General features: G+C 35.2%; 1 protein-coding gene across 1 annotated transcript; it reads right to left on the bottom strand.

The window, feature by feature from the left end:
- Positions 1-4,352: 4,352 nt before the first annotated feature.
- LOC141671051 (uncharacterized) lies at positions 4,353-10,099 on the bottom strand. Its single transcript, XM_074477134.1, has 12 exons — positions 9,917-10,099; positions 9,711-9,838; positions 9,558-9,620; positions 8,757-8,878; positions 8,350-8,465; positions 7,433-8,240; positions 6,105-6,836; positions 5,740-5,961; positions 5,539-5,634; positions 5,259-5,453; positions 4,955-5,068; positions 4,353-4,850 (listed from the first exon to the last, which is right to left on the bottom strand). The coding sequence occupies exons 1-12, from the start codon at positions 10,012-10,014 to the stop codon at positions 4,590-4,592; spliced, it is 2,955 nt and encodes a 984-aa protein (XP_074333235.1). The 5' UTR covers positions 10,015-10,099; the 3' UTR covers positions 4,353-4,589.
- Between the last annotated feature and the right edge of the window lie 6,109 nt (positions 10,100-16,208).

Raw genomic sequence — 16,208 nt, 5'->3', positions numbered from 1 at the left:
GCCATATCCCACAGTATAACCCTTGTTGTTATCTCCAAAAGTAATACTTGGGTCAGCCCTCTCCTTGAACTCAGTGAGCAGAGTAGAATCTCCAGTCATGTGCCTTGAGAACCTACTATCCAGATACCAAAGATTCTTTCTGTTTCCCTGCACATAAAAAAAATCAAATCAAGTTGATTTTGGTACCCCAAGTTTCCTTGGGTCCTGTTTTGTTAGCCTTTTTCTTAGGTTTCTTGGGCTTGTCCTCATTTGACTTTGGCATTTGAAACTCTTCCTTAGTCAATTGAGTAGAACCCTTAAAATCATTCATCATTGCAGAATTATCATGCACAGGCTGGTTAACATGAAAAGGCATATTCTATGCAAACATGTTATTCCAGTATGGCATGCTAAATAGCACTTGTGGCATATTAAATGCAGCATAGTAAGGATTTTATGCAAATGGCATATTAGTAAACTGTGCATTCAAATTATGTGCAGGCATACCATTTACAGGCATTGTAAGCATACTGGGAAATGAAGGACGTACAGACATGGGAGCAGGCATAGCAAGTTTGCAATTAACGGAAAAATGATTAGCGCTACCACACTTAACACAAATTTTTCTTGGTGCATATTTATCAGGTGTGTAGTTGTTATGTTTGTTATTTCCTACTTTCCCATTCCTATTATTTTTCCTTTTAGATTCTGCTTTCACTTCAATTTTCTCTAATCTGTCATTTAATTGCTTAATAGACAGATGCCCTATGTTGACTCTCTTGTTCTATTTCACTTGACTTATTTCTCCTGGAACGAAGTTCTTAGAAACTAATCCATATTTCTCATTTAGCTTAGCTAGTTTGGCTTTGCTAACTTGATTTCTTTCACTCAACGGATGTGATTCCTTGTCTTTCTACGGATAATCCTTTTGGTCATTCGACGGATAACATACATCATCCGTCAAATCCACATATGTTGAAAGTCCTTCTACCAAATTAGAATATAGTTTCTCCTTGCTCTTTGTCCAGGCTTCATCACAGAAGGATTCTATACCTTGAACTTTAGTAATTTGAGTATGGACATCTCTAGATGATTTCCATGCCTTAATTATTTCATGCTCTCGTTCAAGTTGCTTTCTTAAAATCTCCTCTTTCTTTAAGGATTTAGTTAGTTCATCTTTAGCAATCTTGCACTTTATCTTCAATTTTTCAAACTCAACAAATTGAGTCTCTAGCACGCTGTTTCTTTCGCTTAAAAACAACTTATTCCCTTTAATTTTAGTGTTTTCTTTAGTGAGAGATTTGAGTGTAACACGCAGATGATATAACTTAGTAGACATGTCATTTATAGCATCATTACACTCAGCTTTAGATAAATATGCTAGATTAGTGGTGATTGCATGATTACTTGATGAACTTACTTATGTTTCATCTAACTTGGCCATAAGTGCTAGATTGACATAGCTTGTATCATCATCCTCTTCTAGTCCATCTGTAGCCAATCATTTTCCTGTGTGATGAAAGCCCTTTCCTTTTGTTTGAGCAACTCAAAATATTTCTGTTTGTAATCAACAGGCTCAAACTTCTTTTTACCAGAATCAGACTTTCTACATTCACTAGTAAAATGATGCCAAGCCATACTTGAAACATTTAAATTTAGACTTATGAACCATGTTTCTGTTTGACTTGGCTACTCCAAAATTCTTCTTGAATTTGAGCTTGGCAAACCTCCTGGATAGAAAAGTCAGATGCTCATCTTTGTCTTCCATGTCATCTTGGCTAAGATGGTCTTCATGTTCAGCTACTAGCCCTTTTCCCTTGCTTTCACAAAATCTAGGGTTTGGTGCAGATTCAACAGCTTCAACCTTTATCTCCTTCTTTTTTCCTTGCTCAGCAATCAATACAATGGATCCTCATTTCTTTCTTCCTTTCTCCAACTTCTCATCTTGCTCTATTTCAAGCTCATAGGTCTTTAGAATCCCATACAGTCTGTCCAAGGTGAATTCCTTGTAGTCTTGAGAGTTTCTTAATGAGACTGTCATAGGCTTCCATTCCTTTGTCAGAGATCTAAGGAATTTGAGGTTTGACTACTTTGTTTGGTAGACTCTTCCATGCAACTTTAGAGCATTTAGCAGCTTTTGAAATCTACTAAATATGTCACTGAGTGACTCACTTTCTTCACTATGAAAATGCTCATATTGCTGAATCAGGAATTGTATTTTGTTTTCCCTTACCTGCTCAGTACCATCACAAATAATTTGAATTGTATCCCATACCTCTTTGGCAGATTTTCATTTTATGATGTTGTCAAACATGTCACCATCAACACCATTAAACAAAATGGTTATGGCCTTCTTATCCTTATGAACTTGTTCAATATCTGGATCAGACCATTGTGCTTTAGGCTTTGGGATAGATGCTTCATTTCCTATAACAGCTCTCATAAGAACATGTGGACCTTTCTCAATGCAGTCCACATATGCTTCATCTTGAGATAGGAGATGCAGGTGCATCTTCACCTTCCAATGGTGATAGTTGTCTTTGTCCAGAAATGGAATCTTTACTCCAACATCTTTTCTGCTCATCTTGTTAGTTGTTGTGATCTTTAAATTCTTTGTTCTTCAAGAGCTTGCTCTGATACCAATTTTTATTCCCAAACAATCTAAACAAGAATTACAGAAGGGGGGGTTGACTGTAATTCTGGCTTCTTTTTAATTTTAAGAACAATTCTGCTATAAATATATAACTGTGTTTGATTTAGTAATGGTGCGGAATGAAAGTAGTATAGAAATCAAAACACAAAGTAATCAAATACAAGTATTTAAAAACTTTCTGGTGGATTGAACTTTTCCCCCGGAGATATATATTAAGTAGAGAACTCTGTGTTACAATGTTGTCCACAGCTGCTTACAAGTTGAACTACAAGAACAGAGAAATTCTTTACATATTTTGCCTTATCTATTTCTCTTGTAATTGCTTGCTAACTTGAATAGATTTCTTAAATTTCTACTTGCTACACTTGGCTTATATATCACCAAGTTACATGATAAAAAGATAAACTAATAAGACAAAATATTTCTAGTCTAATTTCACACTCTTTTATTTCTCTATCCAGCATCTTTGAATATCTCCAGTTTAGCATGGAAATGGAAATGTTTCTTTGTTCTCTAAACCCTGCAAATAGACTGCCACATTCCATTTGCATACAATCAACGCATGTGACTGTCAAGTCACTATCAACTGCTCTGTTGAATTTGAACATGTGTTGAAGCTTCATTGAATCATCCGTTGAAACTGTGGTTGATCATCCGTTGAAACTTTGGTTGATCATCCGTTGAGACTATGTGAATCATCCGTTGAAGTTTTAGTTGAGCATCTGTTGAGACTTTGTGAATCATCCGTTGAAACTGTTTTCTTGGCAGTTAACTCCATTTCATTTATATAAGATTACAAGGCATCTAATATTTACAATTAACCAACATGTCTTGCATATCAAACTAATAGTCAACATGACTTAAACATTCTGCAACATCTAGTTCACTAAGGCATTATAATACGCAGGAATGTGCTACTAAACTTATTATTACATAAGCTACTCTTTCAACGGATGTTGAAATGATCATCCGTTGAAAGCTACAAAATCACTTAAATAAAATCTGTTAAGTGTTTTGTTCAAGTTATCATCAAGTACACAACATATTCCTAACAGAGATCACCATCTTTTTATTCATCTATCTAAGCACATGTTTACAAGATTTATATAGGCTGAAACTTTGTAAGTTTCAAGTAAGTGAAAGGCCAAAGATTTGTACAATAATGATAAAAAGCTGAAAGGCCAAGAGTCATACACTTAATGTATATAATATATAATGATCATTTTTTCTAAAATAGATGTAATATTATAAATATATTAAATGATCACAAATTAAAAACTTAAATATATGATGTATTAAGTATATACTATTACAATCTTTTCATTTTAAAGATGGGTAAATCATATTTATTAATAAATTACATTTATATAAGATATTAATAAATTATAAATTGATATTTACTTAGAATTGTAATAAGTTTAAATTTTAATCATATTTGGTTTTAACTAAATACGGAACACGAATCATATTCGGATAGGATCATTATATAGAAAAAAAATATGAGACATAATATGAGCGGTATATAAATACTTGTATTCTGGGTCATATTTATTCGGTTATATTTTTTACGCCAAATTTCGATCATATTTAAAATGGACATGAGACGTGTATTATATTTCCGTGTCGGATATAAGTCGGGATACCCAATAGTCCGGATCAATTTACAACCTTAGAAATGGGAAATTAATAATATTGCTCATTATGTCATCAGAGATAAAACTGCAAAATAAAGTTGCCAAGCAATTCAGTCATCTTTACTAATGTCAAAACTGTCCCTCGAGTCTTCTCTTGTGTTTCTGAGTTACAACATCAAATTATACTTTTCCGTAAAATACTACAAAAAGGGAAAAATACAGAAAAACTAAAATTACAAGAAGTTACAGATAACATTTTAGACTAGGAAATGATAATTAACTAAATGGTAAAATGTTTTGGATGGCTTGCTTACACGGCTAGATCACCTCCACTTCTCTTGCAATTCCTTTCTCTCTGATAAAATCCATGTCACAAAGATTGCCACAACAAGTGCTACAATTGTGATTAAAAGTAGGGCATAGCTGAAATCTTCCGTTAGTGAATCATAAGTTCTTGAAGGTGCAAGTCGGGTGAAGAAGAGATCCACACCATATGCAAAGATGAGAGTGGTTGATTCCAGCTTTGCAGGTATGACTTCTATGCCTCTAAGGTTTTCTACTTTAAGGGCATGTGTCACATAAGACTGCACATGATACCCAATTATATATGTCAATACAAACCAAAACATATGAATGTAGGTGGCACCTTGACATAATTCAATTAAAAAAACTGTATATGCGAGCTAACCTGTGGAAGAATTGGTAATGAATCAGTTAAAGGTATTATTCCTTCCTCTTTCTCAGCTGCGGTAGGATTAACTGATCGCCTAGGATCCAGAAAGCGCTTATCAAGTGCCAAGACCTATAACATTTTTAAGAAAAAAGCAGCATTTCAAATATGTAAACAAGTAGATGTAGAACTTAAGATGTAAAACAAAATCATTTCACCGTCTCGGATCATCAAAATTAAGTTTAGAAATAAACAATAGTTAGGCTACAATAAATAACTAAGAAAAGAAAAAGACAATCTTACAAGAAAAATTAAGGCTAACCTGATCACCAATTGTACCAACAAGTAGCTGCCGGGATGTTATGCCTTTTGCTGTTGATGTCACAGCTATTGTTTTAACAGAATGTGTGAAAAAGTAAGACTGTGATTTTGTTACAACATCCGGACGAGAATAAGAAGACATGGGCGAAGTAAGATTGTGCTTTCCAAATACAAGCTTCAAAACATCTTTGTTATCCTGCAGATGATAAACAATTAGAGCTAAAGATAGTACAATTCAACATAACAGAAAAAACAATAAAACTTGAGCTCAAGGAGTATACCGCTCGAGACTGGTCATAGATTTCAATGACAGACATCTCATATCTGTGAGCTCTTAGATTAAAGTAGTGGTAAACAACCCAGTTCTCACTTAATACCTTCAAAGTAAGAGGATAAAAAAAACAAATATCATTCAAATAGTCCACCATAAACAATTCTTCCGTTCAAATGGTAACAATCTGAATTTCAAAAGGCATACTTACAGCATGCACAGGGCCCTGTGAACCATGATGAGTCATGCGGTGCAGTATACGGCCAGTTATAGTGTCAATAAGATACACAACAAGACACGATTCTTCTGGGGTGACAGAGCCAATTTCACCAGTAGCCTTAGGTGATACAGTAGCCACAAAAAGCAGATTCTTTGATATATATTTGAACATCACATCTTCATCTGCTATAACCTTTGCTTGAGTATGAACAACCTGGGCCCAATAAAATATAACATATAGTTAAGACGAGATAGAGAAGAGCTGGTACTATGTAGATTATAGAATATTAAGAGCTGGTACTATGTAGATTATAGAATATTAAACTTAGAAATCTAATTAATGCCAGAAAGAAATACCTCGTTAAGTTTTCTTGTCACAGTTGTAATTATCTTTTCCGACTCTGAAGGAAACACAACAGACCACAAATCCCTGGTTTCAAAACAGTACTCATCTGCTACATCAAGAACGCAATTGCTCTTCACTGAATGGCCCCGTAGAATGCCGTTATTATCTTCAACTGAGTACCAATATATGTTTGTAAGCTCGCTTTTGAAAATTTCAACTGCCTCTGGAGTCCGAGGGTATAAGTGAGCACGGTTTACATCATCAATCAATAAGTGCAGACGTCGTTCCTTTGAATCAGTATACGGCAATGGTATAACTTGCACTATGGAATGAATGGAACCGAAACTGTTAACCTCTTTTCCCGAATATGCATCAACAATAGAAAGAACACCAGGGGAATCTGATGTAACTCCACATCTGCCAGTGACAAGAAGGGATGGATTTTCGTCCATAGCATGGTGATGAGGTACCTGCCATTGAAGTAACTTCAACCCAGATGGAGATTCACATGATCCTGATTTGCGAAGAGTGTGCAACAATTGAGACCAGATAATTCTTCCATCTCCGGTGTGCAGAGCAAAAACTTTCCCTGCTCGAGTAAGTACTATCAACAGTTTACGAAACCCATTGTGATCACGAGTCATTTTGCTCTTTTCTGAGCTTTGTAACCTCATTTTCTGAATGGCTACAACATCATCAGGAGTAGCAAGCATTAGAGTACCTTTAAGCTTCAGCAAGTGACCCTTCAAAATTAAAATGTTATATCAAAAGCTAATCTTGGAAGGTTAGAAGTAAACAAGCATCTTAGCATCTATCACTAATCAAAATGTCAATGACATCACAGAGACTAAGCAACGAATACAATATATCTCTGAATTTCCTGTCTACTGCAATAGGACAGATACTGGATTATAGTAGAGTACTAACATCGGAAATACTTGCTTTTATTTAACCATTGTTATAGAATTAAACAGGTGGGAAGGGAGGGTGAAATTATTTAGATACTTAGCACACTTTTTTTTTTTGAAACAAAATACGTAGCACATTAAAATCCTGGTTTTAACTACCAAAAAACCAATACATACATAAATATATAAAATCAAAGTAAAAATAAAAGCAAGATCTCAAGTGATGAAACATAACACTTACTAAAACACTACATATATTGGCTCATGTGTATCAAATCTTTAACTATAAAAATGCAACTTTGGTTTATTTACAGATGACAAGCTGATATTGGAAAACAAATTAAGAATGACAAACTATATATTTACTCTTTACTCTTTTTAGGTTCTCATAAATACTGGAAATTAGATACTATTGCTAAAAGCTTTCATACCTGCAGCCATTCCAATAGGCTATGCTCTACTTTTGCTACTGACACCCCATCCTTTTCTATAGGTAACTCTGATGTTGTCACATCAATGACTGAAGCAAGCGAGTCCTCCCTACTCCAGACGATTTCACCTTGTTGCACTAATAGAAGTGAATGATCTTCCATAACAAGCATGGCTCTAAACCCATATGACCTATCTGTTCGGATATAGTTATTGATAAACATTTTCTGCACGACACCCCTGTCTTGGTCCATATTTATGCTTTCTTTGAGCAAGTTGCTACTCCAATCATTATTAAGCTTTATGGTGAGGTCAATCTTACTACCTTCATGTTGCACCAGAGCAAAAGCCTGTTGTCCTTCTGAAAATGACAAGGCATCACTAACAGCTACAGTGTGATCAAGTTCATCTACTAGCTCCAACTTTCCATCATCCTTCACTTTCACAAAAAGAATAACTGTACTCACTTTGACAGCAAAAATTCCTGCAAGTTTAGCAGGCAGTAAACTTGCAGTACCAGAAACATCCTGAAGAAGGTCAGAAACTTGTGTCGGTTCAAATATAATATTTTCTTCCCTAATTTCTATTGCTACCACGGTTGCTCTAGTAGAATCCAGTGTAACAAGCCTGTTGTTTGTAACTAACAACATCTCTCCAGAAAAGGCACCAGGATACGCAGCACTATTGTGTTTCAACAGCTCGCCATTCTTAGCATTGATTTGATATAAGTGAAATTTGGAGACATCATCAAATCCCACAGCATATACCATATCATTTTCGTCATTATAAATTAATTGTTGAACGAATATGCTGCACATGGAACGGGAAAGACATAATTATAGTTCAGCCTTTTAAAATATACAAATAGATAGATACATATATGAAGAAGACTTAAACACATATTTGTGCATTAATGTACCCTTCAGCTGCCAAGTCTTTGCTCCATAAAACTTCACCATCTATGCTTGAAATTGCATGGAGAGATCCGCAACCATAAACAAGTATAACACTGTCCTTGTCAACCTTCAAAGTTTCCTATAAACATCAGCATGAAATTATTAGGTAAAATTATTTCCAAGACTACATACAACTACAAACCAGTAACTCAGAGCTGTATGATTGAGAATAGAGAAGACATGCTTTGGCAAAAAATTAACAATAAACAAAACAATAATTTACAACATAACAAGAGTTTGAGACGTTGAGCCATAATTCAGTAATATAATATCGATACAGCAAAATTAGGTGACAGAGATACAAAGAAGTGTACAACAGACAAAGTTGTAGGCATTATATTTCATTTAATTAACGAACATTATCACTCACCGGAACCAGTAACAATGACTTCGAGGAACCTGAGCCAGTAAGAATAGACTCCCAAACCAGGAGCCCGTCCGGAAGGTTCCAAGCTCTTACAACACTTCCCTCTGATGACAGTGTAATGACATCTGAAAAAGTGGGAGCATATGACATGAGGCCATCATTTATGTAACACAAAATTCCAACAACTTCAGGAAAAGGCAACTAAGAACAAATAATTAACTATCATATTCCTAAAAACCCGTGCTAATAATTATAAGAACACTTCAACTAGGAACATGAAAATAATTCCATATTACAAAAAACAGCTTGCTCTTCATCAAGTTGAACTAACCTACATTGAGTATCATGTAGCTACTTTCACAATTATACTTCATCTATCCTATTTGTGAGAACACCACAATTAGTTATTCGAATGATTTGAGCTTAACCTGTCTCGCATCTACTCCAAATACACCTCAACTTCAATCTCACAAACTACAAAATCCTAATATTTCAAGAAAGATTTAAATCACTATTTTCTATCGAACAATCATATTATTCCACTACAATTTGCCAACAGTTCTCCAACAGAGGAACTAAAAAAGTAACCTAATCTAGACGAATCTCAACGATTCAACGTATAACCTTTCAAAAGAACTAAACATAATTACGTAAACAATCACCAATTGCTACTAATCTCAACGTATAACCTTTCAAAAGAACTAAACATAATTACGTAAACAATCACCAATAGCTACTAATATCCTAACAGATAATCAACCGGGAGAGTAAAGTAAATTAGTAAAATAAACAAAATCCAATTACATTTTCCGAGCGCCAACGCAATCTCATCAACAGCATCTTTATCTCCCAAAACCTTCCTCCAAACTACACAAAAAACCGCAAAACTCAATCAAACTACTCAATCATATAAAACTCAAACAATCAACAATCACAAAACAAAAACAATTCTCATACAAATCTCGCCGCGACGGAGATCGAGAGAAGCGACAACATTCTCCTCAGTAGCCACAACAACTCGCTTCCGCCCCGCTTTGTGAGTCTGGAACACCGCCTGCTTCACTTTCCCTATATACTGTTGATGCCTGTAATCTCAAATATCACAATTAATCCAATTAAACGCATATAGATACATACAGGATGAGTTGTAAGTATGTACGTACCAGTCCATGAGGCCAACTTGATCTTCGTAGAGACAGTGAGCGAAGTTGAAGGATGTGAAGAGGAGTAAGAGGAGAGTGAAAACCCTAGAAATCGCCATTGTTTCGGCGATGGATCTGATGATGACGATGATGAGTTGAGATTTTTGATTGTGTGTTATGTGTGTGTTTGTTATAAAAGACGGCTTTTTTTGGTTAGAAGAAGCTTAGATAGGATTAATTGTTTTTTTTTTGAGAATTTGATAGGATTAATTATTAACTTGAATTTTAAAGGACCGTGTGTCTTTTAGTATTTTTTTCGAAAAATTTAAGAACTGCCGGTACTTAAATTTTTTATATTTTTTTTGGTAAATTAAACGAGATCAAAACACTTCACGGAGGTTTTCATGTATTTACGTCTCAATTTCAGAGGTGGCACTGTAATTTTAAAGTTTAAATGACTGTTCAATTTGCTAAGCAATTTTCTACTTTTTTGACTTATCCGTAACAAAAGATACAACTAGCCTCCTGTTATCACTTTTTAACTCTCCCACCTTTAAATTTACTATGTCAATTGTCCAATATAAAGAGATAGAGGTGCATGTACATTGTTTGATACATGAGAAATAATAAGACAATTTTTTATATTCTCTCCATTTCTCTCTTGTAGTCTTTTATATTATTTTGTTATATAACTCGTTATCAGCACGATTCTCTTTGTACGTATAGTGTATGTCTTTTCACTTTGTTCGTATTATTGGTGTACCTTATTCAAGAGGAATATGATTTGTAAAATTTCAATGTGTTGATCGATGAAGATTGTTTTTACTACAAGGAGTGAGTTGTTCTTCCGATATTTGAGGTCTCTCAAAGACTTTCTTGAAGAAAGAAATCGTGAAAATGATCATCAAATTGAAATACTTTAAGGTAAGCTTCCATTCACCATTCTTTTCATTTTATGGTACTATACTAAATGTATATGTTTGAATGATCTTATTTTTGCGATTCTCCTAAAATTATACTAAATTAGTTGTACATCAAAATTGAGAGATTTTGGATGTTTTGGAATAGTCCCTTAATGTTCTACAACTTAAATTAGTTAGTATTTTTGATATGATACATGTAAGTTGTGAATTCATCCCGAACTACATAAACTGAATCATTTTATATGTTACATATTTTAAAGTTTGCTTTTGGAATAGATCGATTTGGATATGTGGATATTATTATATGGATAATATATGTATAGGTTTTGAATTTAGTATAAACTGATTTGGATATACTTTAGTCTCTTATGAATTTAAACACATTATTTGGATATTTTTGGATTTGAGTAAATTATTTTGAATACATACTTTTGTATTTGCGTAAATTGTTTTGGACTCTTTTGTATCTGAATAATTCTTTTGGATTTCAATAAACTGTTTTGGACCCTTTTGGAATTGGTTGAAACATTTTGGATCTTTGTTCTCATCTCATTTGGAATCTAAATATTTGTGAAGATACTTGTTTTTACTAATGAAATCATGTTTTTATATATTATGTCACTCTCAAATATGTGTAGAATTCATTTAATATGTGATGATTCTCATTTGCGTTCTCTTTCAAGTACACTACATTATTTTATTTTGACAAATAGGATATAAGACAAATTTATATTGTGTATATGTGATCAGGATGTGCAGACTTCGAGATATTTGCAATCATACTGTGATGAGGGGGAGATATAAATGATATGTTTTTGTACAACTCATGTACTCTTTTTCCTTCACTACGGTTTTTTCCCACTGGGTTTTTCCTAGTAAGGTTTTAACGAGGCATGATGTTGATACAAGTCATCCATGGGGAGTGTTATGGATAATTATTATATGGATAATTATTATATGGATGACTTCTTGTATACCTATTAACCTTTTGATCACCTAAACTCTTTAACTCTCCCACCTTTAGACTTACCAACCTTTGGCTTTTCACTGCACCTATAACCTATGTCAATTGTCCTATATAAAGAGGTGCATGTACATTGTTTGATACATAAGAAATAATAAGACAAGTCTTCATATTCTCTCCCTTTCTCTCTTTAGTCTTTTATATTATTTTATTATATAACACCTCCCAATTTGTATTTTTTATCAATACCCGGTAATGATGAAATATGTGAATACATTGCCTGCCGTAAGGTTTTAAATATTATAATATTTGAATACGGTTGTCCATCTCAATCATTAAATATCTTATTCTCATTATTTTTGATAGATCAAGTCCAGTTTTCGCAGCTTTCATTTCAGCACAAAAGGATAAGCAAACTCCAAAATCCAGAGAATGCATTCATTTTTACTTCACAATCTCGTCTTACAGCAAGTCCAAGAGATGTCTTAAAGTATGTCCTAAATCAAAATTTAGGGCAATTAACAAAAATAAGAGTTCCAAATGTAGTGACTGAGATTTTCGCAATGTATTTATATATGAATAAAGTATAAGTCTTGTGTTGTTACGTGGATTTATGTGAATATAATAAAAAGATAAATGATTGCGTGGTTTATGTATAACATTTGTGAAATAGTAATAAGAATCGAACAAAGTCTCGTTCCAGTTTGATGAGTCAGCTAAGGTCTTAAGTTGTGATTTTGGGCCGTCAAGTAGAATGGGACCCGTTGTTTAAGAGATGGATTAAATGAGAATGATTAAGAATAATAAAATTGAGGATTATAGTAAGTTGTGATAAATGTGAATACCTTTGTGTATTTCTATGATTTGAGTTTATATTTGAAAAGTTATCTTATTAATGGATATATCGAGCAATTGGTACACGTGTAATCAGTAATTAAAAAGAAAATTATGTGCTAAGGTGTATAGATACGAATTGTGTTGGATAATATTATGTGAATATATGTTATTTGATGGATACGAGTATGAATCTTTGATTCACGAGTTTTTAAATAATTTTAAAAAGGATTTATTTGATTTAAATAGGGATTTAATGGTCCTTATATATTTTTATTAAATAATTAAAATGTGATCAAGGTGCGAAATTTATTTCATTAGCTCTGGAATAATTTCAGATACTTTTTAAAAATGATAGTTGAATTTATTTGGATATTCTGATATTTTAAAATAATTTTATGAAGTTTATTTCTATTATTGGGGATTTATTTGTAAAATCCATAGTAATTAAATCGTTCGCTCAAAAATTATTTTAAAATATGGGGAGAGAGAGTTAATTTTATATTTTTATTTTAAAAAATAAGGTTGTGTCATTTTCAGATTTTATAAATCAATTATTTAATAGTTTTTCATTATTTGATGCACTAAAGAATTTGTAAAAGAAAAAGAAAATCATTTTTTTATGGTAAAATTACCTTGGTGCCCATGCACCAAGTATATACTCCTCCCCCCCCCCCCCACATTTCTTTTTCCCCCGGTGTTCTTTATCTCTCGAGTCTCTCTCTCTCTCTCTCTCTCTCTCTCTCTCTCTCTCTCTCTCTCGGTATCTCTCTATCTCTCTCTTCTCCTGGCTTCTCTGATTCTTGGCTAAATCTTAATCTGAAATTGGATTCATGCTCCATTTTGCTTCCTATCCATGAATATGTAAATGCATGTATGTGTGGTTGTGTGTATCGACTTGGTGGGGTGAAACCCCTTTCGGTTTTCTTGTTGATTTCGAGTTTTGAACTCGATTTTTTGAGTAATGAACTCGGTGAAGCTTGCATGTTGGTTTGCTGATTGAATTCTTGGAATAATCGGTAGGGTTTTGGGTGGGAGGCCGGATTTGGCAACCCCGAGACCTTGCCTCCACTGGAGGTGATCTTTGGTGAGCCGGTGGTGGGCTATGATATCGTTACTGAGACCTAGAAAATCATAAAAACTTGTTTATCTATGTGCATGTTGAACTGTTTGTGTAATTTAGATTCTATGAATTCGGGTTTATAAGTTTTGGTTCGAGTAATTATGAAATTGATATGTATTTAGTCGATTAAGCTTGAGTCGTGATTTTCAAATTTTAAGAATCAAATTACTACCTTTATTCAGTTTTAAATTCGGGTTTTTGAATAATTCGATTCGAAATATATGAATTTTGTGATGTATAAGTTGAATTACATGCTAGATTGAATATACATGTATGGAATGTGAGTTTTGATTATAAAATTTAAATTATATTTCGTCCACAAGTTCAACGATCGGGGTTACATCGTTGGAATAGTTCAGACATCGCGGGGTTATTGGTATACGTCCACCTTCAGTTCGATCGCAACCGGCCAAGGCATCTCTATCAGTCATGGGAGTTTTCCCAGGTGCATGAGCAGCACGATTATGGCGAAGGCCCTTTCTGGTCTTGCGTCGCTCCACGGTGCTCAGCCTTGAGTCGAAACCGTTCAGAGCATCTCTCATACGATATAGTTGTTCCATCAAGTCAGCGTTATTGATCAGCACGGGCGGTTGACCCCCAACGTCTGGGGTGGGGCGATCAATCATAGGTGGAATATAGGGTTCATGGCGATCATAGCCATGATCAGATTCTTCTTCAGAGCTTCCATCATAAAAACTTCCATCACGGTATTGAGACATCTTTCCTCCTAGATGCAGATCTTGATTAGCCCTCCTTCTAGCGCCAATTTGTTGACGGAGGAATTTGGGAGCAACAAAGTCTGAGGTTTGTAGCCGGAAATAAGATCTGTGACGGTGGTTCTTCGTCAGAAACATGAAGAGTAATCGGTGGATTTGATGAACAGTATTCGTCGGAAAGTATAAACAGTGTTTGGTGGTGGTGATTATTGGTGGCTGAGATTGCTTAGGGTTAGTGGTGGCTCATTTGCGCTCTCGTTTCTGACCCCTTGCAATTTGCCTACGTATCCTTATTTATAGGGAATCAAACCAACGTAGTTCTGGGGGAACAAGAAACCTAATGGGCTTAGATCTCATGTCCCGAGACCTAGTAAGAAACCTACTGGAAACCGTTTTCTACTAGTTTTAGGAATGTCCGCCAATGAGGCCTAACCACAAAGGTCCAAGGGTCGTCCATAGCTTTGAGACTTCACGGATAAGGCATCTCCCTGGCCAAGGATAACCCTCCGCTACCAGCTGTTTCTCTAATCCATGGACGCATGTATAGTCGTGATTCACCCCAAATATTGGACGCATCTTTGTCCCCCAGATAAGGAGCCCCTATCAGATTGCAGGATAAGTGATCACAAGCTTTTGGGTGCAAAGTGCAGGATACTCTGAAGTCTCCCAACGAGGACACCCGTTGACTATAGAGATAGAGCTCCCAAAGCACACACCATAATTTACCCCACATCCTCAATAAGGACACTCATTGACTACAGGTGGAGGCCTTCCGTCCAGGCATACACCTGGAGGTCTCTGACCACGAACACCGCCTTCCTGTAGATGCACTACAGGAAGGAGTTCTTCAATAGAGTACCTGCAGCAAATATGTTAGTAATAATAATCTCCATCTCCATTGAATCCTCTTGAGTGCCCATCCAAACATTCATGCTAAAATCCCATCCATGTCATTCTTATTATTTAGGGCGCGCCCTAAGTTCTTCCAGAGGTAAAGGGGTCAATCCTTTAATGAACTCCCTAACATTTGTCTTCCAATTAACAAGGTGCACCTCCCTCCATAGGGCGCGCCTTCAATATCTACAGGTACACTTTTTCCATCAATCGTTCGTAACACAGGGCGCATCCTTTACCCTCCACAGGGCGCGCCTACTTTCCTTTCATAAAGGAAGGTCGTCTTATCTGTTCCTTAGTTCTAGGCATTTATACCTCAATTTTGACTATCTTATCCAATCTTAATCTGAATAATGTTTATAATAATTTTTGGGCATAACACAATGCATTGGCTGCTTATTTAGATGAGTATGGAGCACATCACTGAGAGCAGATGGTAATCATTGAGGAAGACTTTGGTAGAATAGAAGAGTTGTAGTATCTAGATATAGGTTTGGGAAGCATTGAACCCAGGTTCTGAGCTGTTAGGTAGGGGGAAATTGAGTCGGCTGTTTTGGAGGATGAGGTTCTTGACCTTCAAGAAGGTGAATTGCAGGTAGATGAGGAGAACAATGAGGTTCATGATTTGGGCATGCATGGTAATGAAGTTGTGGATGGTGTTATTGTTGAAGCCAATGAAGAGGATAATGAGTTCGCTGACTTGGAAGTTGTCATAGGTCTCCTGGCTGCTGCTGCTGCTGTGGGGGTTGGGGAAGATCAAGCCGGGGATATGGCCACGGAACAGTGATACAGCCTGGGCAAGAAGATGAATGGTTTCAGTTGTAAAAAAAATTGTTTGGGCCTCCAAACAATTTTTTGT

The sequence above is a fragment of the Apium graveolens genome, chromosome 7 (genome assembly GCF_009905375.1).
Source record: "Apium graveolens cultivar Ventura chromosome 7, ASM990537v1, whole genome shotgun sequence".
In the NCBI taxonomy this organism is placed as follows: Eukaryota; Viridiplantae; Streptophyta; class Magnoliopsida; order Apiales; family Apiaceae; genus Apium; species Apium graveolens.
Note: the sequence above shows the minus strand (reverse complement) of the source record. Positions and strands in the feature narration are given on the sequence as shown.

Excerpts from the sequence above, each read along its gene's own strand:
- LOC141671051 (XM_074477134.1), bottom strand. The coding sequence starts at position 10,014 with ATGGCGATTTCTAGGGTTTTCACTCTCCTCTTACTCCTCTTCACATCC. Across the intron at positions 8,466-8,756 it reads AGTCATTGTTACTGGTTCCG|GAAACTTTGAAGGTTGACAA; the intron begins GTGAGTGATAAT and ends TGATGTTTATAG. Across the intron at positions 6,837-7,432 it reads GCCTATTGGAATGGCTGCAG|GGTCACTTGCTGAAGCTTAA; the intron begins GTATGAAAGCTT and ends TTAATTTTGAAG.